The sequence below is a fragment of the Leucopleurus acutus genome, assembly GCF_964270905.1.
Source record: "Leucopleurus acutus genome assembly, chromosome: 1".
Lineage (NCBI taxonomy): Eukaryota > Metazoa > Chordata > Mammalia > Artiodactyla > Delphinidae > Leucopleurus > Leucopleurus acutus.
In genome coordinates, this window is record NC_139142.1 from 25347323 (window position 1) to 25372468 (window position 25146).

General features: G+C 53.8%; 1 protein-coding gene across 1 annotated transcript; it reads left to right on the forward strand.

Annotated features, from left to right (window-relative positions):
• Window positions 1-8062: 8062 nt before the first annotated feature.
• Window positions 8063-14423, forward strand: ZDHHC22 (zDHHC palmitoyltransferase 22; the record flags this gene model as incomplete). Its single annotated transcript, XM_082839529.1, has 2 exons — window positions 8063-8588; window positions 14158-14423. 2 exons carry the CDS (start codon window positions 8063-8065, stop codon window positions 14421-14423), a joined length of 792 nt encoding a protein of 263 aa, XP_082695655.1.
• Window positions 14424-25146: the final 10723 nt, after the last annotated feature.

A 25146-nucleotide genomic window follows, 5' to 3' on the forward strand; every position in this document is an offset into this window, starting at 1 on the left:
TCCATCCCCTACTGCAGACCTCTTTATGTTATCTCTAGTCCCCATTCCACCCCATTCCCTGTCTCCAGCAAAAAGCCCATTCTCTCTACACCTTGTTTCACTGAGAAAGGATTCTGGCTGGCTAACTCAGGCTAAAGCATAAGAGACCAGCCTCAGCATGATACGTTCCCGCTCCATAAGAAAAGCGGGCTCTTTATTTCTATGTCAGTGTGAGGGTTTAAGTGTGAGAAGCACAGAAGGAACAACACTGGGTGAGGCTTGGGCACTGGAATCAAGTAAAGTGAATTTTATACCCGCTGCCAGCAAGCTTTGCAATCTTGGCACATCTCATAACCACTCTGAGCCCCCATTTTCCCCCTCTACAAAATAGGTAGAATCAGACTTTCATTAGGCATGGGTGCTGTAAGGATTAAATGAAATAACCAGTGTGAAGGCTCCTGGCCCCCACCGGCCAGGCACAATAAGTATCAGTAAATATGAATCTTTATACAGTGGGATTCTGTTTATCCGTTGCTCCCTCTAGCCTATTTTTAAAGGTCAGACATTGAGATACAGTAACGTCCACCTTCTTGAAGGGTACAGATCTATAAGTTTTGCCAAACATATAGTCATATAACTACCACCACAATCAAGGTATAGATTTCCACACCCAAATTTTTCCCTCCTCCGTCCCCAAGACTGTTTCTTACTCATTCTAACATTTATTGAGCACCCACTGTGTGCCAGGCTCTGTGCTGGGTCCAAGCTACAGAAACAAAGCTGACAGGTAAGTCCCTGCCCTTGGAAGTTTATAGTTTATCAGATGGAACGGGACAACAAACTAGAAAATAAACATACAAACAAACAGGATCATCATAGGAGCAGTAGATGCTATGCAGCAAGCAGGATTATTTGGTAGTTAGTAGCTGGGGGATTATTTCAGTCGAAAAGGCAGGTGCTATCCTTGTCATTTAAAATTCACAACCAAAGCTGCAGGTTAGTTAAAAGCCCCATTTAATGGGCAATGTATTTGAGGCTCAAAGGAAGGAACTTCCTCAAGGTCACACAGCAAGTGAATGGGAAAACAAGGCTTCAGGCTCAAGCTGGCAGACACCAAAAGCTCACACCAAAAGCTCGTGCTTTTTCCATCACATCACACCAGGCCCTGGGCCATCTCTGCTGGAGCAGCGGGGGTTCCGGGGTGTGAGGTCTGGGCAGCCTGCTGCTCTGCGGCCATAAGGGCATAGCCAAGAGCCCTATGACAGCCAAGCGCACTGCAGTGGCCTCACTCTCCTGGTCTCCCCTCCCTCCTCCTCCAATTGAGATGTCAACCTTCTGCCTCATACCCTCCCATCTTGGACACCTGGCATTGCAGGGGTCTCCACGGAGACCGCTGACCTCCTCCTGTGCCTCCCGAGCTTCTCCATCCTGAAGACATAAACTGAGGTTGTGTCAGACAGGTGAATGTCCACTCTCTCAGCACCGCTTTCCTTTCCTCCCTCCTTTTCCTTCTTCTCCCCTCTGCCTTCTACCTCCTTCTTCTTTTCCCTCCCTCTTTCTCTCTCCCTCTGCCTCCCGCATGCTTTGAGACGAAAGGGCCAATTAATCTTGCTGCCACTACCTCTGTCCGCTAAGCTGTGTACCGGTCCACAGGCATAGGCATTCCTACCACGACTGCCTGAGCAGTCCCTGAAAACCATGGCTAATTGGTAAAAGATCGCATGCGTTTTTCCATAGCCTGAACACTTCAAAGAAGCCTCTGCCAAAGCCGAGGCAAGGTTGCCGCCCTGATGCATCAATCACTAGGGAGACCGCTGAGGGTACCTGTCACTCAGAGGGTGACATTCACACCTGCTGTTTCTACCTTGGCATGTGGTCTTGCATGATGAACATCACTGGCCCCAATCACATTCACACTCTCCAGCACCACAAACAGCAGACCGTTAGAGAACATTTGATTAATGTGCTGCAGGCTTACTTTGTTTATGCAGTTTTACCCAAATACCTTATGTAAAGAGATATTATGCAGATCTCTTCTTCTGAGGGAGTATGTTTTGTACCTGCATCCTTCATTCATCTTCCAGAAAAGTTAACTATCAATGAGATTTTTCCATGTTAAGCCACATTTTAAATCGAACATAGGCAAGGCTTGCAAATTAATGTGCAGGAAATCTCTGAACCTCAGTTTCCTCATAAGAAAAATGGGTTTAATAATTTTTCCCCAGCTAGCTTACAGGGCTGTTGAGAGGCTTGTGGAATAAAATTTTAATTTTGTAGATGTACTTTGTAAACTGCAAAGCAGTATATTACATCAAAGTAATGTTACTGTTAAAGTGAAGATGCAGTTGGCCAAGTAAATTATCACCTCCAAATAGAAATTCTGTGATAATCCAATTTTCATGTATTCGGCTGGCTAAGACGAAGATTACACTTGTATGTTTTTTGAATCCAGGCAGGCAGGGATGGCGTCTCACTAAACTTTCTGAGACTTGGGGAGCATTTTGTGGTTGCCTCTGGCTATGACTTGGTATTGACAGTAAAGAGCACCCTGTCTGAGGATGTCTATTAAAATCTTAATTTCAGGGCACCAGGCAAAACCTTCAATCAGGGCAATATCTTTAAGTGAACATCTCCTGCCATCGCCTAGCTGCCTGCACCTGCCCTTCAGGGAGAATGGGAGTCATTAAAGGAAACTGAACATAGGGGAAAAAAAAAAAGGTAACCTTGAGACCCCAGTCTATCTTCACCCTGATCAATCTGAAATAAGAGCATGAGAATGAAGGAAACCCACCCCCACTGCCTCCTTAGGTGTGGCCCTTGCTTCTTGAAATGTTCTCTGTCCCAGACACTTGGGGAGTTGTAGGGCCAGACAGACATGTGTAGGGTTCCCCACCCAAGGGAGAAGCTGCTTACTGCACAGAGTTCTTCTCTTTGTACACAATTATTTTGAAGCAAAGTGGAATGATCGCCACTGGGAAGGGAATTCATTTTATTCAGATAACCTCAGGAAATAGCAAGATTTGTGGTACATATTTCTGGGAAAGCGCTCACAAGCAATCAGATGCCTGTCTGTGTTCCTGACCCCTTGGGATCGCCTGCAGGTACAGTCATAGCTTGACTATGAGAACATATGATAAGGGCGAGGGAGAGTGTGGCTTATAAATCATTTTCTGGCACTGTTTGTGGAGGATGAGACTGTAGTTGGGGTGGGTGGTGGCGGGATGCAAGATCAATGGGAAATGTGTCCTCAGCAGACATTTCAAAGACCTTGGAATGTAGCTTTTCCTCTCAGATAAAGACCAGTATCAATTCATCATCGATATACTTTTACTCAGTGTCCCGTCATCATGTTAGGCGATATGGAGGAGACCCCCAAATATTTCCAACATAGACCGGGAGCTCTCATTTTAGTTAGAAAGATAAGGCGTTCTTGCCGATAAAGAGCCCAGAAGAGAGAGAGGAGGAGGAAGAAGCTAACACTGCCCAGTCTCCTGCTGGGACTGAGGCACTTATGTTATCCCATTTGATCATCAGCAACACCACAAGGTAACATCTTCATCCCGTTTTGCGGATGAGAATACTGAGATCAGAGAGGTTTGATGACTTGCTCCAGGTGCCACAGCTGGTTAGTGGCAATAAAGTATCCATTCTTAGTCTGCTTAATTCTGGTGGGACCAGAATTGAAGGGAAGTTTTCGAACTGCCTTCTATATTGATTTTGTCAGAGATAATCACCAACTTTAGAAAAACAAAAACAAAATAACATTTGGCTGTGTTTCCTCTTACTCCGTTCACTTAGCGGGGTGCCGAGGAGCTACTAGCTCTAGATCTGAAGCTTTAATGGCCTTTTCTGTTGATAAACCATATTTCTAAATAAATCATTGTTTTTGTCCGTTTGTGTTCCCAAGGCCAGATCTCTGCCTCTTTCCTGGCTGAATACTCCCTTCCCCCACCAACATCTTCCCACGTGCCTTTTAAGGCTTCTCCTTTCTCTCTCTCTCCTTCCCTACCCTCACACACACACAGAATTCAGACGCACACCTTCCCACCACACACCCATATGCAAAATAAAATTAGAAATACCCCCCAACTCGCAAGGTATTTAGGGAATGGAGATCTTCAATCAATAGAGCCAAATGCTCCATTCCCTCCCTGTCTCCTCCAGACAGCTATGATTTTGACACCAAGAAGCTCTAAAGGAAAAAAAAGCCACCTGTGCTTTCCTCTATCTGCCCTGTGGCCACTGGATCTCACAGGGCTGCCAGATTCTCAGAGCCAACACCTGGCAAGCTGTTCTTTTGTTTGTATGTAAAATCCTTTCAGAACATGAAAATGTTTCCTGGTCCCCTCTTTTTTTGTTTTTTTTTTTGTTTTTTTTTCTGGTACTCGGGCCTCTCACTGTTGTGGCCTCTCCCGTTGCGGAGCACAGGCTCCAGATGTGCAGGCTCAGTGGCCATGGTTCACGGGCCCAGCCGCTCCGCGGCATGTGGGATCTTCCCAGACCGGGGCACGAACCCACATTCCCTGCATCGGCAGGTGGACTCTCAACCACTGCGCCAACAGGGAAGCCCCCCTCTTTTATTTTGATGCACACTGTCGAAATCCAGAGAAAACAGTATGTGATGTTTCAAAAATACAGGCTGAGCTGATAAGCATATTGTCCTTGTTTTAAGGGATTGTTCTTGTTTTAATCAACCCGTTGAGGAAGCAATAAATAATCATTTATTTATGACGTTTGCCTTTACCCAGAGGAGTGGAACAGGGCAGGTAGGTGAGCTCCGACAGCCCGAGAAACCGAGGTAGTGGCGGTGTCAATATTCCTGCAGTGGTTCAAAGCTGTCTCTGCTCCCTCCAACCTCCACTTGACACACACTGGCCAACTGTCCCCACCCTCTTGGTACCCACCTCAGACTAGTGGGATCAGAAAAAGAAAGGAAATAGGAACAGGGAGATGAGGGCGGGACTCCAGGCAGAAGCTCTGTGTCTGGATGAACCACACTCAGTTGTCCTCCCTTCTCCCAAATCAGAGCTCCCGCTGGGTCTCAGGGTGATGCTGCGCTGTGTAGAGGCTGAGAGCAGGTCCATTAGTTCAAATCCAGGCTCTGTCACTTACCCGCTCTGTGTCCTTGGGCATGTGACTTAGCTTCTCTGTGCACCAATCTCCTCATCCATACAAGGGGATCATGGAGCTTCTGCTGAGAGGATTAACAAAGCTGCCTTATGCTAAAGGCTTATTAGCACAGTGCCTGGTTCCTAGTAAGGACCCAATAGACAGAGTCAATGGTTATAAAATATGCTCAAATAGTGCTCACCATAGGTGGGCCCTGTTTAAGGGCTTTACATAAATTGTTGTCATATAACCCTCACATCTCTGTTTTACAGATGGGGAAACTGGAATCTGAAGATCACACAGTAGCGAATGATGGATATTCAGACCCGGGCAGACAGGCTCCAGAGTCGGGGCTCTCAGCACTTCTGTACACAATGACTTTGATCTTTATGGGTGTTGCCCCTGGCAAGCTGAACTCCTAAACCCCCAGGTTTTCCTCGGTCCGAGAATGGAGAGCAGCGGAGGGCTGTTAGCCACAGTGGGGAGGGAAGGAGCAGATGATGGTTAGAGCATCACATCAGGGTGGAATCCAGAGCTCCCAGCTGGAACCAGTGGCTGAAGTCAGGCGGGGAGCCCCAGCCCGCTCCAGAGGAGTGAGGGGAGGAAGGGGGGCAAGTCCCCGAGGCTGAGAGGGGTGGCCAGAGCACCGCCCCTAGGAGGGGAGGGAGGGGGGGCGGGCTGGGGGCGGGGGTGCCCAGCTGCCATCCCCGCCGTCTCCTGGCCCCCACTCGCCGGCGCCCCAGTGGGAGGACGGCAGCTGCCCGCTCCCTCCTCCCCACACCCCCGCTACCTGCCCAGTCCCCGAAGCGAAGCGTGAGGAGGCTGCGAGCCAGCGGGGCCGAGCCCACAACTTTGCAGCCTCGGGGAGGGCGAGAGCCGGCGTGCAGGGCTCCTCTTGTCCGCGACCAGAGCTTGGTGAGTTCATTTCCCCACTGCTCTGCGGCGGTGCGGCGGCGGCGGCCGCGCGGGGGGCGGCTTCCCGGGCGTCCGGGAGGCGGTGGCCGGCGGTCGCCCGCGCTGCCTGCCTCGCTAGGGCTCCGGCTGTGCCGCCCGCCGCCGCGGGCGCGGCCGGCGCCAGTGCTAAACGGCCACCGGGCCGCCCCGGCGGTCTCCGATGTCCCTTCTCCCGCACAGGGCCGGGGCTGCGGTGCGGCCGCCCGCCGTGCGCCCCTCACTCCCCCAGCCCGTCCTTCGCCTTCCAGGCGCCGCCGCGCATCTGGAGGCTGCTCCCGCGGCCCCCCTGGCGACCAGCGTGGGGAAGACACTCGCTTCGCCGGATCCCGGGCCGCGGGCTCTCTAGGGTGGTCAGAGCCGCCGCAGCCCCCGGGAGCCCCCAGCGACCACCCCCTGGCGTGCCCTGCGCTGAGCCCCTGCGGCGGAGAGAGACCCGCGGTCCCCACGGCTGGCGCGAGTCTCCTGGGGCACTGGCACCTGCAAAGGGGACTCCAAGGTGATCAGTCACCCAGTGGGGACGGGACAGCCTGGACGGAGGCCTAGTGGCATTCGCCCGTCCTGGGTGCAGCAGCCTTCCCAGAACTTTTCTCGCGCCTCGGGCTCGCCTGCTCCTTAGCCCCTGGAAAAGTTCTCGCGGGCGCCCGGGATCCTATTTTTCAGTGGCTTCCGAAGCCGGGCAGGAACCGGGGCTGTGGGGCGGGGTGGAATAAATTTGTGGTAGGGCTGCGCTCAGCGGCGGGGGTCGATCCCCTGGAAACCTGGCCAAGCATCCACGCCTGCGCCCAGGGAGAGCTTGTTGGCATCGAAGGGGTTTCAGCGCCATCGGGGTTGTTTGGGTTTCTCGCTCCAGGAGGGCGGGAGGAAAGCGCGGAGGGGGGGGGCGATTTTAATTTCGTCGCCTCAAATGAAAACGCTCTTTGCCAAGAAATAGCTAGGGCAGCCAGCTTCGGAGAGATGGGCTGACCGGAAACGGCTGACACAGGTATTCCTGCTGCGCCCCCCATCCCACCCACCGCCTAAGTGCTTGTGGGAATGTATCGATTGTTGTCATTGATTTTTTCTAAAAAGCCAGGTGGCAGCGGCTGCGTGTGTGTACACACAGATACACACAAACACAGATACCGAGGCACACACAGATTACACATACAAAATCACACACAAGGAGCACCCCCCGCACACACACACACACACACACACACACACACACACACACATACAGGCAAGCACACATACCCCCAAAGCTCTTTGCGTTATGGGTAAGGTCCCTGAGTATTGCCCAATATGGGGGGTGGCAAGGAGAAAGGGGAGGTGAAACAGTACTTCCAGTAGGTCATTTCTATCTGCCCCCACCCCAGATCTTCTGCTTTCTCCTCCTAGGGGGTCTGAAGGAGGAATCCCAAACCTGGGCACGTCTCCACTGCCATAAAAAAGCAGAGCCCTAGGGGCTTCCCTGGTGGCGCAGTGGTTGAGAGTCCGCCTGCCAATGCAGGGGACGCCGGTTCGTGCCCCGGTGCGGGAGGATCCCACATACCGCGGAGCGGCTGGGCCCGAGGCCGCGGCAGTGAGAGGCCCGCGTACGCGGCTGGGCCCGAGGCCGCGGCAGTGAGAGGCACGCGTACCGCAAAAAAAAGAAAAAGAAAAAAAAAAAGCAGAGCCCTAGGCAGCCCCACCCCCACCCCGCCCGCCGCTCCTCCACCCCCAGCCACCTCCCACGGACTGAGAACAAGTCCCCACCTCGCCCTCCTTGCACCTGACCCCCGGGCCGTCAAGGCGCCGAGGTGCCTCAAAAACGGAGGAGGTGGGCACCAGAAGGTAGGGCTTGGCTCCCAGACGCTGTCACGGTCTCGGGGTCTCACGCCTGCTTGGTCACGGGTTAGGGAAGAGAGGAGGGGTGGTTCGAGGGACATGGATTTGCGTGGAGCAGGACGGACAGACAGCGCCGGGGAGAGCCCTAGGGAGCCCTCCGGACGCTGCAGTGAGTCTTCCTCTCCCCCTGGGCCCCTTAGGAATGTAATCGAGGATGCTGGCCCTCAGGCTGCTCAACGTGGTGGCCCCCGCCTACTTCCTGTGCATCTCCCTGGTGACCTTCGTGCTGCAGCTCTTCCTCTTCCTGCCTAGTATGCGTGAGGACCCCTCGGCTGCCCGGCTCTTCTCACCTGCGCTGCTCCACGGGGCATTCTTCCTGTTCCTCTCAACCAACGCCCTGGGTAATTACGTCCTGGTCATCCAGAACTCCCCAGACGACCTGGACGCCTGCCAGGGGACCGCAGCCAGGAGGGCCCTGTGCCCTCCGCCCAGCGCCCACTTCTGCCGAGTGTGCGCCAGAGTCACCCTGAGGCACGACCATCACTGTTTTTTCACCGGCAACTGCATTGGGAGCAGGAACATGCGCAACTTCATCCTGTTCTGCCTCTACACCTCCCTGGCCTGCCTCTACTCCATGGTGGCCGGCGTGGCCTACATCTCCGCAGTCCTTTCCATCTCCTTCGCCCACCCCCTGGCCTTCCTCACGCTCCTTCCCACTTCCATCAGCCAGTTCTTCTCCGGTGAGTGGGCCTTGGCAGGCAGGTTGGGCCCTATGCAAAGACCTTCTACCTCAACCCCAAGTTTGCCAGGTTTAGCAAATACAGGATGCCCAATTAAATTGTAATTTCAGATAAACAATGCATAACTATTTAATATTAAGTATTTCCTGAATATTGCAGCGGACATACTTACACTAAAGTTTTTTAGTTATCTGTTTGAAATTCAGACTCACTGGGCAGGGCTTCCCTGGTGGCGCAGTGGTTGAGGGTCTGCCTGCTGAGGCAGGGGACACGGGTTCGTGCCCCGGTCCGGGAAGATCCCACATGCCGCGGAGCGGCTGGACCCATGAGCCATGGCTGCTGAGCCTGCGCGTCCGGAGCCTGTTGCTCCGCAACAGGAGAGGTCACAACAGTGAGAGGCCCGCGTACCGCAAAAAAAAAAAAAAAAAAAGCAGACTAACTGGGCATGCTGTATGTCAGCTGGCAACCTCCCTCCCCACATCCATCCTCATTCATCTTCTCCTCGGTGCTCGCCGCTGCCCATTTGCTCATAGAATTGTGGCAAACCAGGCAATACACCTGCCCTATGCCAGGAGGGGCTGATTGCTGGCCGTCCGTACGTGCGGCCTGCGAGGTACCCCCGTGCTCTGTCCTTCCTCTGCCTGGACCCCAATCCTGCTCACATTCCTCCGAGGACTTTGCCCTCCAAAGGTCTTGCTGGTCAACCACAGTAAGGCTGACCAGGGTGCCGGGCCAGTCCCAGCAGAAGGCTAACCCTCGCCCTCCTACCCACTATATTTGACCCCCTCCAGGTGGTCCTCCAGTCTGCAGATGGCTCAGAGCAAGGAGCATCCTGGTTGGAGATGCAGCCATATTTAATGGCTCCATCTTCACACCACAGCGCCATGGGACTGGCGTGGGATCTGACCCTCCAGCAGGCTCTTACACTTGCAGGAGCCAGGCATGTAGACCTTCACACTGGGGCTCAGCTATGCCCCCTGGTGAGGACTGTGCTCTATATAGCGTACCCCAAGGAGAGTGGGGCACCAGGCCCAGAGGAACCTGGTTCCTGGTGGCAGGGACCAGGCCTTGACACCGGTCAGGACCCACCCTACCTGGCCATGAAATTTGCCCCTACCTCATTTCCTTCACTCCACCCACCCCGGCCTTTGACTCTGACTGACTTGGCTGTTACAGTTAGTAGCATGCACGTATGGACACGTAGCTGTGCGTGTGTGATGTCATCTCCATTTCTCATGAAGAAACTGAGGCTCAGATGGGGTTAAATGGCTTCCCAGGATCTTAGTACTTCCGAGCAGCAGCCTCTGGCCTGCCTCCCAGGTCTTTAGACAACGCGCAACAGCAGAGGGAATACAGCATGTTTCATACCCCACTGACCTTTCAGGGACGAAAAAGACAGAGTGCAGCTTCTTCCACTGAGAGCCCCAAATTGTCTTGATATGCCTGGGCTGGACATTCATAAAATTCGGCCCCACTCTGGGGGAAGCCATCGTTTTGGTCTTTGTTGGGGCCTCAGCCCAGTCCTCTGCAGGTGTAAAACTTTGTGCCATTTGGCAGTGGGAACACAGAGGCCCTGGAGGAAGGACCCAGCTAAGAGGGTTTCCTTGAGGGCTGGTGGTTGAGCTGGACCCAGAACTCAGAGCTCTCCGACCTTCTGGATCCTGGCGCCAGCATAGGAGGCTGCTGGGACTGAAATAGCCAGGACGAGGGAGGGAAAGTGGGCGGGCTAGGCGGTAGAGTGTGAGCACAGGCAGGTGGAGAGATGAGGAGAGCCAGAGAGGCTGATTACACTTTCTTTTCCAAGTAGTTTCATCACATAAAAATGGATGCTTCCAAAGAGAGGATCTTGAAATGGTTTGATTTAAGCTGGGCTTGAGGCCTGTCCATATGTGCTAGGTTTGGGTGGGAGACAGGAAAGTAAAGAAGAGGAACCTCTTGCTTTGATCTGATGGGGGAGCAGAGCCAGTCAGTGCCTATCCTGGGGCCCAGATCCCTATTCTAGCAGAAAAATGAGTCCCACTATCTTTCACCTCCTCACCAGACCCACTAGGAAAAGGAGGACAAGATTTCTTTTTCTTTTTCTTTTTCTTTTTCTTATTTGGCTGCATTGGGTCTTAGCCGCGGCACGCAGGATCTTCATTGTCGCGTGCGGGATCTTCTGTTGCGGTTCATGGGCTCCTCGCTGCGGCGCGCGAGCTTCTCTCTAGTTGTGGTGCTCGGGCTCCAGGGCGCGCGGGGCTCCGTAGTGGCGGTGCGGGGACTCTCTAGTTGTCCCGCGGGCCCTAGAGTGCACGGGCTTAGTTGCCCCATGGCATGTGGGATCTTAGTTCCCCGACCAGGGATCAAACCCACATCCCCTGCACTGGAAGGCAGATTCCTAACCACTGGACCACTGGGGAAGTCCCGAGGCCATGATTTCTAATCTCCAACTCTCCCATCTCATCCTCCTCCTTCGCTGGCCTTTCATCTTTCCCCTTGACAGCCCTTCTCTCGCCTGACCTGACACACACCTCACCTGTTCAGCTTCTCCCTTCCTGTCCCTTCTCCCTCTCTTCGCAACCCAAATGGTTGAGGGCACTGCCCTCTCATCTGCTCCGGAGGCCAGGTGGACAGGAGGGTGTAAAAAGGGACAAGTTGTTTGCTAGATTGAGCTGTCCCCAACTGTGGTACTGCCCCTAAGGCAGATCTGCCACCAGAGCATGGGATGGCCGTGTGTGGGCCCCGTGAGCCGGAAGTGGGGTGGGGGTCTTCTGGTGGCTGTACCCACATGCCCTCCGTTGATGCCAGAGAGGAAGGAGACTGGCCAGTTAGATTTTAGAGGCTGTTCTTTCTTTTGGCTTCGTGGGACCAGTACAGGTTGTGTCACTTCTCTGAGCCTCATTCTTCTCATCTGGGAAATGGAGATGACACCATCTGACCTGTGTCGTGGCATTTGGAAAAGTATGCCAGTGTGGTGAGTGCCAGAAAGTCCAGTAGAAGGGAAAAGGGGTTAATATTTGTTGAGCAAATATTATGTGCTAACCACTGTGCAGGTCTCATTTCATCCAATCCTCAGGACACGTTTGTGAGGTAGGTATTATTATATCATTTTTAAAGACTCAGCAACCAAAGGCTTAACAAGGTTAAGTTGCTTTGAAAGCACACAGCTAGTATGAGTCCAACCCAAGCTTTGGACTCAGAGCTGCTAGCCTCCAGAGCCCACATTCTTCCCACAATACTGCCTCTCTGCAGTTGCTTCTTGATGAATGAGCCACTTTGGGAGGGAGAGAGCTTCTTATCCCAGGATGTATATTAAAGATGCTGGGTGATGATCTGTCAGAGGTGCTATAGGTGCTTGGTGGAAAGCCAGGGTGGAGTGATTGGATGGTGTGACCCTTCAGGCCCATTAGGAATATTCTGTGATTTTCTAAAAGAAGCAGAACTATTATTAAATAGTTCAGAGAAGCTGAGGCAGCCAGGCTAGGCAGCTTCAAACACTTTGAGAGAAAGCATGTCCCCAGATTAGCCTTTTGTAGCTGCTGCAAGGGGCCGGGGAAAGGCCACAAGGTCTTTTCTTCATGCCTTGATTTAGCGCCAGAAAAAAGAGACTGTGGAAAACAGCTTCCATCAGCCCAGGCTTGTCCCTGAGGCTGAGGTGCAAGGCAGGCTTGCGCTCGACAGCTCTGATGTTTGCACAGCCCAGCTTGAACGCCATCTTTGCCTGTAGCATTCCTGCACCCCAGAGGGCACCATGGTTCCAGGATCCTTCATCCTGCACATGGCTGCATGAGCTAACCTGTGCTGACAAGGAAGAAGTAGGTCAGAGGCGTGGCACAGCGCAAGGTGAGCCCTGTACCGTTGCTGCCCCCTGCCCCCCGTGCAAGCCAGCTGGACTGAGCTTTCCGTCCCCTGGACAGCAGGACTTTATTTGTCCCCAAGTCTGCAAAGAGAAACCTGCTATCAAAGCTCCTAGGGCTGAGGGCAAGAGGGGGACGCTAATGAGCAAACCTGAGTCATATCCACATCCTCCTGGCCACTGAGTCCACCATTGCTCAGATTGGAAAAGCGTTTTTTTTAATTTATTTATTTGGTTGCACTGGGTCTTAGTTGCGACAGGCGGGCTCCTTAGTTGAGGCTCACAGGCTGCTTAATTGTGGCATGCGAACTCTTAGTTGTGGCATGCATGTGGGATCTCGTTCCCTGACCAGGGATCGAACCTGGGCCCCCTGCATAGGGAGCGTGAAGTCTTAACCACTGCGCCACCAGGGAAGTCCCTGGAAAAGTTTTAAAAGCCCAGCCCTCAGGGGTCTGGGAATGGAAACGTGAGGAGCTGAGAAGAGGTCCGTGGGCACCACGGGAAGCTGGAGAAGGGAGGAATAGGGTTGAGATTTGCAGAGGTTGAATAGGTTATAAGGTAGGGTCTCTGGCATCTCACTGGAGGAAGTGATGGTGAGCTTGCCCTGCTGGAGAGAGGGGCTGAGGAGGGCTTTTGAGTTCTCTCCTGGGCCCACTGCCCTGGCTGCTGGGCAGGTCAAGGCTGCTAAAGTTGTAGCCCAGCCAGATCTCCAAGCCCTGGAAAGGAGAAGGAGAAAGCGTGATGGTCTTAAGAGTTAAGCTTGAGCCCCTTTTGGAGGTAGTCTTATCTGTGAAGGATGCCCAGCAGGGAGTGCTGCGCTGAGTGTGAACCAGAATGCTGGCCACTGCACACACAATTTCTCTGAATCGTGCAACCCTATGGAGTCATTGTTGTTATACCCATTTTACATTATGAGCATACTGCAGCTCAGAGAAGTTAAGAAACTTGTGCAAGACCACAGAGCTGGGAGATTCAAACTTAGCACGGACCGGCCACCCCAACTCGGAGGAAGAGTGGAGAATCTCTTACTCAGTGATGTTTAAACCAGTCATGGAGAGTGCTGGTTTAGAGGAGTTTAGGGAAGGTCCAGCTCAAGGCAGGGACCTAGACTGATGACCTTGGGGGCCTTTTCCAGCCTTAGCAAGCTCTGACAGGACGGCTGTGGCTGAAAGTTCCAGTGGCCATACTGTCCTCTTTTTAACATTGATGACTGAATTATCCTCTGCACTGCCTTGAAACTCGTGATTTATTCTTCTTGATGACTAGGCCCTGTTCTCCATCATGCTGTCACTTTCCCGAGTCCTCCCAGCCAGTGCTCACAGCTCCGAGGAGAAGGCACTGCAGTCTAGACAGCTGCCCAGGCACCAGCTCCCTCTCCAGGGTCCTCAGCTCACTCCTCTCTCCTCCTGAAAAACAACCCTTCTCCCTGTTTCTAGCCCCAAAAGAGAAGGCAGAGAGAGGGAGAGAGATGGTATCGCTGACCCTGAGGAAATGCTAGCATCTAGGCACTGCCCATAGAAGCGTCTCCCACGTCCCCAGTTCTCCTCTCTCGCCTCAGGAGCCATCAGCAGTAAGAAGAAGTTAGGACAACTTGTTCCTCTCCCTCGCTGCCGAGCTGAGATGTAGCTTCAATCTCATTAATCTCCCTCCCTAGCGGAAAGCGCCTGCTTGGACGGCGGTTCGGGGCGTGGCCTGGGTGTAAAGCGATTCTGTTGTTTTCCCGCCCCCTTGCAGGAGCTGTCCTTGGTCCTGAAATGTTCGTCATCCTCATGCTCTACCTCTGGTTTGCCGTCGGCCTGGCCTGCGCTGGCTTCTGCTGCCATCAGCTGCTGTTGATCCTCCGGGGGCAGACCCGCCACCAGGTGCGGAAGGGGGTGGCAGTGAGGGCCCGGCCTTGGCGCAAGAACTTACAGGAGGTCTTCGGAAAGAGGTGGCTCCTGGGCCTGCTGGTCCCCATGTTCAATGTTGGAAGTGAGAGCTCCAAGCAGCGGGACAAGTAGCAGGCACTCCCATCATTCCTCTGTGTGTGTGTGTTGACTCCTCGTGAACATAAGACCACAGCACCCTGTCTCCACCCATGGCCCACTACAGCTTTGGGCTGGTAAGGCCCTAGCATCCACCCCTGGTCTGTAACACAGAGAACAGCGTTGGCTGGTGGATCATGACAAGGAGGGAAAATGGCCACTGAGGCGTTGCTAGGTTCCCCGTGAGCCAACCTGGTGGCTGCTAACCGTTCAGAGCTTCTCTTTTGTTTCTTCCCCCTTGGGGTGCCTGCTTTTCCCCTCTGCCTGGTTCACCCACGCTCCACCAAGTCTCATGTCATCACTGCTATCTGCTAGAGCTTTTCCTCTCAGCCCCATGTCAGGAGTCGGGAGGGGATTCTTGCTGCTGGTATGCAGCTCCCCAGGACCTGGAGTCTGGCAAAAGGTTTAAAATCACCACGTGTGAGAGGCAGCCAAGTCAGCTCTGCCAGCTGCTAGTGAGGTTGGGAAAGGAGGGGTGTGTGTCCTCATCCCCTCCGTGGAATTGTGAACAATGGAGGGAAAAAAGAACTCAGCAGCTCGCTGCCCAGCCCTCAAGTTGGAAGGCCTTTCTCTGGGAGACAGCAGCCAATGGCCTGGGACTTCTAGCTGCTGTCCCCTGTCCACCCCGCCCCAGCCGGCTACCCAGTGCAATCCAGGACCTGGCTGGATGCTTCCCTTCCCTGGCACTCTTCCAGCCTCTGGGTCTTTGCTAGATGCTGGGAAGGCAAGGAAGAAGAGAGAAGGAAAGGGAGATACTGATAAATGAGAGTGGTGTGACTGCACAACCATATAGAAGGGGGGGCATGTGATCGTGTGTGTGTGTGTGTGTGTGTGTGTGTGTGTGTGTGTGAGAGAGAGAGAGAGAGAGAGAGAGAGAGAGAGAGAAGTGGGGAGGAATGTTGTTATGAAAATAGAGAAAGAATGGGAAGAGAGAGGGTCACACAGAGATTGGGCACTGGGATATTTGGGGACTGAGAATGAAAGGGGCAAATGGGTTCATTTCTGAAGGACATTCTAGCAGCTAAAGCTGTTCAGTGTTTGAATAGTTGCCCGGGAAGGTGGTGAGTGCCTCACAACTGGAGGTATTCCGGAAGGGACTAGGCAGTCATCTGGCAGCCATGCTGTGGAAAGAATTTCTGCACAGGGTCAGGGAGAGGAAGATCCTTTCCCACCCCAAGATGCCAGTGTCTTCTTCATGATTGCCAGGTCCAGAGGCAAGATCTGCAGAGACACCTGTGAATTATTTGCTTTCGTGGAGGATGGGGCGGGCATGGAGTAGTCTGAAAATCACGATGCAAACTTTCAGGACCCTACCCGACCACCAGCGAGATGGGACTACTAGGTATTAATGCTAGTTGAGGGGGTTGGCCTTTGAGGACAGGGAGATGGGGCAGTGTCAGGGGCAGGTCGGGGCAGTGGTGGGGAGAGCAAAGCTGGAAAATCGTGTTCAACTCTGAGGAGTGAGATTGGGAGAGTTGAGGCCCAGGAACAGGGAGACCAGCCCTGACTACTCTGGATGAGGGCACTGCTCTGCATTCTGGGACCCAGAAGACCAGACTCCTGGGGCATATGAGGGAGTGGGGACAACACAAGCGCCCCCTCCTGACCGGGTCCCAAGGCCATTCTGCCATCCAGTCTGCTGGAGCCCACACTCTGCAGTGTCCAGCTGGTGGCCACAGTGACCCCAGCCGTTGCCACAGGATACTGCACAGCACCTCGAGTTCTCGAGCAGAGCTTGGGAGGACTTTATCTTGGTTCTGCCTTCATGGCCCCTAGAGAACTAATGTAGTAATGGTGCCACCTGCTCATAGTTCTCCCTCTTATATTATTCATTCGTTCATCCTACATGTATTTACTGAGCACCAACTGTGTGCCAAGTCTCCACCAGGCACTGGTATACGGTGGTGGACAGGATGAAATCCCTGCCACCAGGAGCATCCTGTTGCTGCCCCCATGTCCCCACCCCCTGCAAAACAGTCACTCTGCCATCTTGCTGGGCAGCAGGATAGGTCACTTGGAGGGGAAGGATGTGGCGGAGAGGGTTGAAGGGGAGCCCAGGCTTCCTGGATGGAGGGGTCATTGGGGCGGGGGGGCATCCTCACCCTCAGTTCTGACCATATTGAATCAGTGGGAGTGGAAGGTGAGAAGGGAAAGGGCCTGGCTCACTCCTGACCCCAAAGCTCAGGCTTGGAAGCCAGCCCTGCCCTGCTCAGTCTCCTGGAGGCTCAGCAGTGTGAGGGAGCAAAAGGGATATGTGCAGGGAGTCATCTCCTGGCTGACTGGCCAGTAGGGGTGACAGTGGGGAGGTTGCCAGGTGTAGGACTTGAGAAATATTTGTACACGTGGCCCTGTAACGTCGATGAAGAACATCAATAAAATATGTGGTTTTAAATTGGACTTGTTGTGATGGTTTTGGCGCTCTGGTCGGTAGCAGGGCTGGCAAGGCTGGAGTATACCGACACGGTCATACTAGCTGCTAAAATATTTAAGGTAAGTATTAAAAACGCTTCCGTTCCAGTAGGTAAATAACCAGTGTCCAGACTCCCTGAGTAATCCGCCCCTGCTGCCCAGACACTGGTGCTCCTTCCCTGGGATCCCGGGCTCACCTCGAATCCAGCGATGAAAAGGGCAGCGCCTGGCAGCGGCGCGGGGCCCCCGGGATCCTGCTCCAGCCCTTCAGCCAGTGTCCACTGTGAGCGGTCAGGATTGTGCCACGTGGTTGGTAAAGGTGCGGGTACCAACCCTGGTTGGTAGCAGGTCCGCGTGGACCCACAGGCACCAGGGACGGAATGTCCCACCTGGGAACTTGCCTCCGCCTCCCTCTCGCAATCCCCCTCTCCCACTCCTTCCCATGACAGTTGGGGAGTGAATGCAGAGGGGAGTCCGCCTGGTCCTCCATCTCAGCCAGAGCTGCCCACCACCGAGGATCAGGCAGGGCCCCCTCCTCTCGGCCCCTATAATACGTGGACACCTTGGCAGCTGGGAGGGTGTGGAGCCCTGCAGGGAGGGAGTGGTCCCTGAGCAGTGGAATGGGCATAGCCTCTGATGCATCCAAAGATGTGCAGGCCTGGACTGATGGAAGACACAGCTGCAAAGTGCTCATTCTACTTGGGCTGTTGAAGAACCTTCAGCCAAGGTCAGTGTTGTATATGGGTCGGCATTCCCTGAACACACACCAAGGGGCAACCAGCAAGGCAGTCCCGAGATATGCTGGGGCCAGCGGGAAGGGAGGAATGGAGCTGCAGCTAACCCTCAGCACATTCTAGAGTGTGAGCTATCCATACTCCACAGGGCAGACACACCTGCCTTGTTCACACTGTACCCTGGATGCCTGGCAGGGACCAGGCACGTAGTAGGTGCTCAATGATTGCACAGATCCGTGCTCATTCACTCACCGCATACCTCTTCTTCCCCTGATGTGCCCAGCACTGGGCTGTGCACACAGTGGGGCTGGAAGACAAATGAGACAGCTCTGTTCTCCAGGGGTTCACATCCTGGGAGAGGTTCCTGGGAGTGCTCAAAGGATGAAGAGAGCACATCCAGAGGTAGGGAGCAAGGAGCTTCCATTTGGGCAGAGCCTGGAAGGGGGGATGAGATCTCTGCAGGTGGAGAGGGATGGAGAGGGCTGTCCAGGTGGAGGGAACAGGCCTGGAGCCTTGGAATGATCGTGGAACAGTTAGGATAGGGAACATCACAGTGCGGCAGAGGGAGTTAAGGCTAAGAGTTGGGACCTGAGCAGAGGGGCCTTGAATGCCAAGCTAAGAGATCTGGAATAAATTTGACCGGTAGTAGGGAGCCATTGAAGGTTTTGAGCAAGGGAACTACCTGATTAGAGCTAGAGTTCAGAAAATGGAGCCTTTGCAGGTAGACTGGAAGTGGGAGGGACCAGATAAGAGGCATTTGCTATGATCTGCATATGATGTAACCAGGGTCTAGGGGGGAATAGTGGCTGTAGGCTGGTAAGGAAGGGAAGATATCAGAGGCACTTCACAGACATGGAGCATGACTGAAGGGGCACTGCTGAAAGGATCCAAGGTGATCCTGAAGGTTGAGGTGGGGTGATCAGTGTGACCTCAAAGGACAGGCCATCAGGAGCACTGGAACTGGGAGGAGAACATGACCCTGGGCAGGGTTCAGGGCCCCTGAAGCGCTCGCCACTGTCATTGGCCCATTGGTTGGCAGTTGATGGTGTCACTCTTAATAACCACTCTGCAACCTTGAGTGGAGGAAGGGGCTCAGAGCTTTTTTAGGCACAAGTCTCTGACTCCCAAAGCCGGGGGGTGGGGAACCATCTGCCTGTGGCAATAGAGGTCATAGGTCCTCTGGTCTCCACACCCAGTGGCGGACACAGGGAGATACTGGGCTCCCCAGCGCTCGGGAACCAAAGGAGCTTTGGGGAAACGATGTACTTGAGGAGACCTAAACCACATCCCCCTCCACTATAATGAGGAGCCCAGTCCTTCGGTCCTGGCAGCCATCTTTCAGCCAGTCTCCTCCACTAAGAGCATGGTTGTCCCTGTCACTCCATGTATTTGGTCCCCCCAGTGCCCTGGCTCCTCTCTGTACCCTGTGTCCTCCAACTGGCCTCATTGTTCCCCCTCACGTCCCTCCCGCCCTGCTTCTGCGCATGCACTCAGGGATGCTTGGGAAGCAGCCCCTCCTGCTGGGGAGAAAAGGGGGTGATGGGCAGAGAGCAAGGATGCCTGACTCCTGTCTTATCCCAGGTGCCTTAGAGATGAGGTAGAACCTTGGACCTGCTTAGCGGCCAGGCGAGCCTGCTGGTGGGGCAGGTGGTGTCTGGGGTAGCTCAGCTGCTCTTGGTGTTGGCCTCTGCCTCTGCCCTATTCCTCCCTCTCTGGGTCGTGCTGGCCCAGCTTCTCCATTCATGCCTCGAACATTCATTGATGCTGACTCGATGCCAGGCATGGTGCCAAAAACCAGGAAGGCAAAGATGAATGAGACCCATTGCCTGACCTGGGGGAGCTCACAGGGAAGAGGACCAATCACAGACGGTCCTGTGGTATGACAGCGCTGATGGAAGGAGGAAGACCCGGTGCTAGGGAAGCCTGGAGGAGAGCACTCACTCAGCCGTGGGTAGGCTGGAAGACTTCCCAGAGGAGGTGACATCTGGGTCACAGAGGATGAATAGGAGTTGGCTAGGCAGAAAAGCAAGGCTGTGGGTGGAAGTGGGGATGGGAAGGACTATCCAGGGGCAGGGATGCCAGTTGATTTCTGGGAATTTCAAGTCTCCATTTAGGAGTGATAGGAGCATGAGTATGCAACCACAGTCAGAGAAGATTTTAGTCCTGAGGGCACGCTCCCCCATCTCCTCCCTCTGATCACTTCTTACGAACCCTTGGCTCATCCTGGGTCAAGGGTGTCCTGCTTGGGTGCATCAGGCATAAACTGATGTTTAGATCAGCAGTGTCCTCCAGGTTGGAGACCAAAGGCAGGGGGTCATGTTTATTGCCCAGAGTTTCAGCCTGAAGCTGCTGGAAAACTCAGTTGGGACCATCGGAGATCCCTGGACCTCACCCTGGGCCCAAAGAGGGGCCTCTGGGAGCTCCCCATCACTCTTTCCTTCCCACCCAGACTCAGCAAATGGGGTTGGAAGGAAACTGTTTCTGCCAAGATGGCCTCCAGGAGCTAGAGTAGAATTGAAAAGCTGAAAACCCTGAAATGTAGGGACGACCTGCGTGACGTACAATCTCCTGAGTTGACTGGCAAGGTCCACATCCCCCTTGTGGCCCGCTGCCCCCTCATGGGTGACCCCACACCCCACAACCACATGCCTCTTCCATCAGCCTAGGCCTCTCCCAGCCCCACTACATCCCACAGGGCCTCTCCTCAACTAGTCCAGCCCTGGGGGAATCTTCCCCTACACCTGGCAGCTCTAACTTCCTCCCTCCTTGTGAATTTCATCTCCCAACTCTACTGTGAACCTTAGAGGGTGGGAATGGAGACGATGAAGTGCCCTGGTTTCCCCCATTGCTAGTGTAGAGTGCAGTCCACCGACACTACTGTCGCAGTAATTCTACCGTGAGTGAGAATGGCCAGCACTTACTGAACATTCTCTGCATGGCAGGCCCTTGTCGTACACACACTTTACCTGCACTATTTATTCCTCATAGCAACCCCTTGAGGTATGATTTATTACTACGCCTATTTTCCAGATAAAGAAACTGAGGCCCAAAGAGGTTATATAACTTGTCCAAAGCCTTGTGGCAGAGCTGGGATTCAAACCCAGGCTGCCTGCTCCTGACTTTATCCTTTTAACCCAGACACTAGATTGTCTTTCTACGTGGACTGTTGTAGACATCCAATCAATTCCCTGATGAAAAGTAACAAGGAGTCGCATTTTTATTCATCAATTCATTGACTGACTGATTCAGCCAACACATTTATTGAGCACCTACTATGTGACAGGCCCTGGTGGGAACAGAGACAGGAATAAGGCTCAGCCTCTCTCTTCACAGAGCAGACAGTCAGCTGCTTAAGGTGACTGTGCAGGTGAAAACAGGCTGATTTCAGGAACTATGGGGGTGTATCTGGTTCCTCCCAGACTGATGATGATGGCGATTTGCCCTGGATGAAGCAGCTTCTACCAGAGACTGACTGTGCGGGTCTGAGGACAGTCCAGGCTGGGGGCCATCCTCCAGGGCTCAGGGACAATGCCTAGCCTGGGGGAAAGGCCTCAGTTATTTCCAGGCAGTTACTCCCAGGCAGTATCAGGGCACCTGCAGGTGGGGATCAGACACTGCCAGAAGGCTGAGCATAGCCGGGCACCTCTCACACCCCCTCCCACAGAGACCAGAGCAGGGGAGGCACCAGAGACCCTAAGATGGAGTGGGCCCTGAGGAGGAAGAGACACAGCCGCCAAAGCTCATCTACAACCTATGCGAAAAGAGAAGCCTCCGAGGGGCCAAAGGGATAGCTGGCGAAGCGAGATCACATGTTAACGCCCTCCCCACTGAAGGCAGCCTTAGCCAGAAGCTAGCAGGCAGGGAGCAGGGCACTGACCTGAAACTCTGAGCCGAGAGCAGCTGAGAGCCAGCGTTGGGAGGCTTCCAGAGGGGAGGCAGTCCTGTGTGTGGGCTCCTTCCCAGAGTCCCTGTCCCCAAATGCCCCCTTCTGGCCTCCTTGTGATGCCTGAAATCCCCACCACCAGTATCTCCTTAAAGACAGCACACACACCCCAGCCACAACGCCTCCTTTCAAATTCTGGGATCCACTGAAGCTGCCTTCTTTTTCTGCCTGATTGATAGAGAGCTGAGAGTTGGGCCAGATGCGGTCTGAATGGGGAATTGTAGATAGAGAGGAGGGGAGAGTGGCGTCCAAGACATGGGGAGATCTGAGGGGAAGGGGGGCCCTGCATGAGCGGTGGGAGGGGTGCCAGCCTGGGAACCTTCTCCACAGCATGGGCAGAACTAGGCCTTGGATGGGCAGGCATGGGGGTGGGGCTCACATGTCCCCTAAGCAGCATCTTGGAAAGATCACCACACGGTGAGTCCAAAGTGCCCAGTGGTTCCGGTCACTGCCATCCTCGGACATCGGACTCACTCTTTTCTTTTTTATAGTTAAATATGCAATATTAATTTTTTACTGAAGTATAGTTGATTTACAATGTTTCAGGTGTACAGCAAAATGATTCAGTTGTACATATATACATACATAGATATATATGTACATCTATGTGTCTATAGATAGATATTCGTTTTCAGATTCTTTCCCATTATAGCTTATTACAAGATATTGATCCCTGTGCTATGCAGTAGGTCCTCATTGTTTATCTATTTTGTATAGAGTAGTATGTATCTGTTAATCCCAAATTTATCCATCTCCTCTACTTTCCACTTTGGTAATGATTAGTTTTTCTACGTCCGTGAGTCTGTTTCTGTTTTGTAAATAAGTTCATGTGTATCATTTTTTAAGATTCCATGTATAAGTGATATCATAGGATATTCATCTTTCTCTGTCTCACTTACTTCGCTCAGTATGATAAACTCTAGGTCCATCTATGTTGCTGCAAATGGCATTATTTCCTTCTTTTTTATGGCTGGGTAATATTCCATAGCATATATGTGCCACATCTTCTTTATCTGTTCATCTGTCGATGGACACTTAGGTTGTTTCCATGTCTTGGCTATTGTAAATAGAGCTGCTATGAACACTGGGGTGAATGTATGTTTCTGAATTAAGAGTTTTCACTGTTTCCAGATTATATGCCTAGGAGTGGAATTGCTTAAACTTTAGTTTTAGTTTTTTAAGGAACTTCCATACTGTTTTTGGCTGCACCAATTGCCATTCCCACCAACAGTGTAGGAGGCTTCCCTTTTCTCCACACCCTCTTTGGACTCACTCTTAGACTTATCAAGAAGTGGCCATTCTCGGCTCTCAGTGGGGCACACTGAATGAACCCCCCCAAAGGGGCAAGCACAGCTCTCCCTTGCCGCAGACTCCACCCCTCCCCACTGTGCAACACACAGGGCCCCTGGAGCCTTCTGAGTTCGTGACCCCTGAGAGGCTAAGCTGCAGGAGAGCTGGGTTCTAGTCCCGCCTGTGCCTTAGATAAGCTGTGAGACCTTCCACAAGCCACTGGGCTCAGCGTGGCAAACCTCTGCCTAGCATGTTGTGCACTGGACGGTGGGGGGAAAGGCAGGAAGAGCGCTTAGGGGAAAAAGCAGCGAGGAGTACGATTTCAGAGGTGGGAAGAAAGGGGAGGTGAAATGCAATGAACTGGATTTTGATGGATTCCAAGCCAGCAGAGGTCAGCAGCAGCAGGAAAAGGGCTGTTCCTGCTTTTAATCAGACTTGTAGGGACTGCTCACATGGTCCAGGTGGAAAGAGCCCTGAGAGACCCGAGGAGGGAGCTGAGCAGGCGGCCAGTAGAGCGAGGAGCGAGGCCCATCCACCTGAGCGCGCCTGGCTCCCTCGCACGTGCTGGATAATTAATAAACAGAGGAGCAGGGGAGGGGGACGACGGCTCGCCGGAGAAAGGATTTAATTAGCAACGCCTTCAGGAGAGAAAATTAAATTACAGGAAACAATGGTGGGACTCCGAGGAACACGAAACCTCTAAGCCGATTCCGCGGACCCGACCCCTGCGCGGGCCCGGGCCGCAATTCCACCGCCGGGGCCCCACCCCGTGGGACCAGGGCCGCGTGGGGCGGGGTCTCAGCCGGCTTGGCTGCGCTTCCCCGTCGCCCTTGGCACGCCTGGGACTCGCCAGGGCCCGCTGCCGTGGCTCGGCTCCGCCGTAAGGGGCGCCCGCGCTCCGCAGGCCAAGGTGGGGCGCAGGAGAGGACCTCGGGCTAATCAAGCCCGGGTCCGGAGGGGCTGCTCGGTGTCTTGCCTCGAGGAACCACAAAGGGCTTCAAGGGACCAAGGTCGAGATCTAGGCCCAGACTCATGCTGCTTCTAGTGGTCTGATTCATCTACTCGTCAGAAAAGTGGGAAGAACCAGCCTGATCCAGAGAAATGACGCCAGGCAGTGCGAGGACAGGGCAGCCTTGTCCACACCCCGGCTCCTCCCCGGTGCATCACCTCCTGGGAGGTTCTTGGCGTTCACGACCTCGCTCTCATCCCTGCCGCCTCTCCGCAGGCACCACTGTGGCCTGGTGTCCCTCTACCCCACTCCCCCTCCTCCCCACAACCTGCTGGTATTTTACTAGTATAAACAATAGCAACCATTCTTGAACTCACGCTAGATCCAAGCCTTCTGGTGAGTACTTGGCCTAGGGGAAATCACTGAATCATGACCACAGCCCAGAGCTGCAGAAGAGGAAACTGGAGCTCAGAGAGGCCAAGGAAGTCACCCATGAACACAGCTGTTAAGTGCTAACGCTGACATCATACCCCGTTGGTCTCTAAGCACTAGTCCAGCAGGGGAGCGCCCTTCTTGATCCCCAGTCCCTAGTACGGAGCTTCTCTCATATTAGGCACTCAGTAAGGATTTGTTGAACGAATGGCCGGTGTCTCCTTGTTTGTCGGAGGGTGCGCTAACGGCTGAGAGGCTGTGAGGCTGAGATGAAATGGCATGTGTAAGTACCTGGCACCCCACTTGGACCACTGTGAGCGGCTAGTAAAAGCTGGTGCCAGTGCTTGACAGTGTGCAGGAATCACCCGGGAACCTGGTAAAAGTGCAGATTCACAATCAGCTAGTCCTCTGATTCTGCATTTCTAACAAGCTCCAGGGGATGGCGACGCTACCGATCACACTGCACAGTGCAGGGCTAGTCCCTTCTCCTCCGCCCCTCCCTAAACCCAAGCCCACGATGGGGAGCCACTGCAGGAGTTCCCAGTTTTGTCTGTACATTCGCAGTCCTCTGAGGAGCTTTAATTACTGATGGGGAAAGGGAAGGGGAGGTCCTACCTCCCAGAGAAGCTGACAGAATCGGTCTGGGGTGTGGCCTTGGGCATCGGGATTTTCAAGGGCTTCCGCTGTGCAGCCAGGGCTAGACCCGCTGCCCTGGAGGTGCCTGCAGAGGGCAGTAACGAGAGCAAGAGGGTCTGAAGAAGTTCACCCCGTACAGGTGTGAGGACAGAATGTGCCGAGACTGGAGGCTGAGTCGTCAGCTAGGAGTCTGGGCCACGTGTGAGATCAGGATCCTGGCTAGGGTGGGGCCTGCAATCAATACGGATTCCTCAATAGCTCCCCACCCCCTGGCTGTATAGGCCTAAAGAGGGGTGAGGCCTAGGA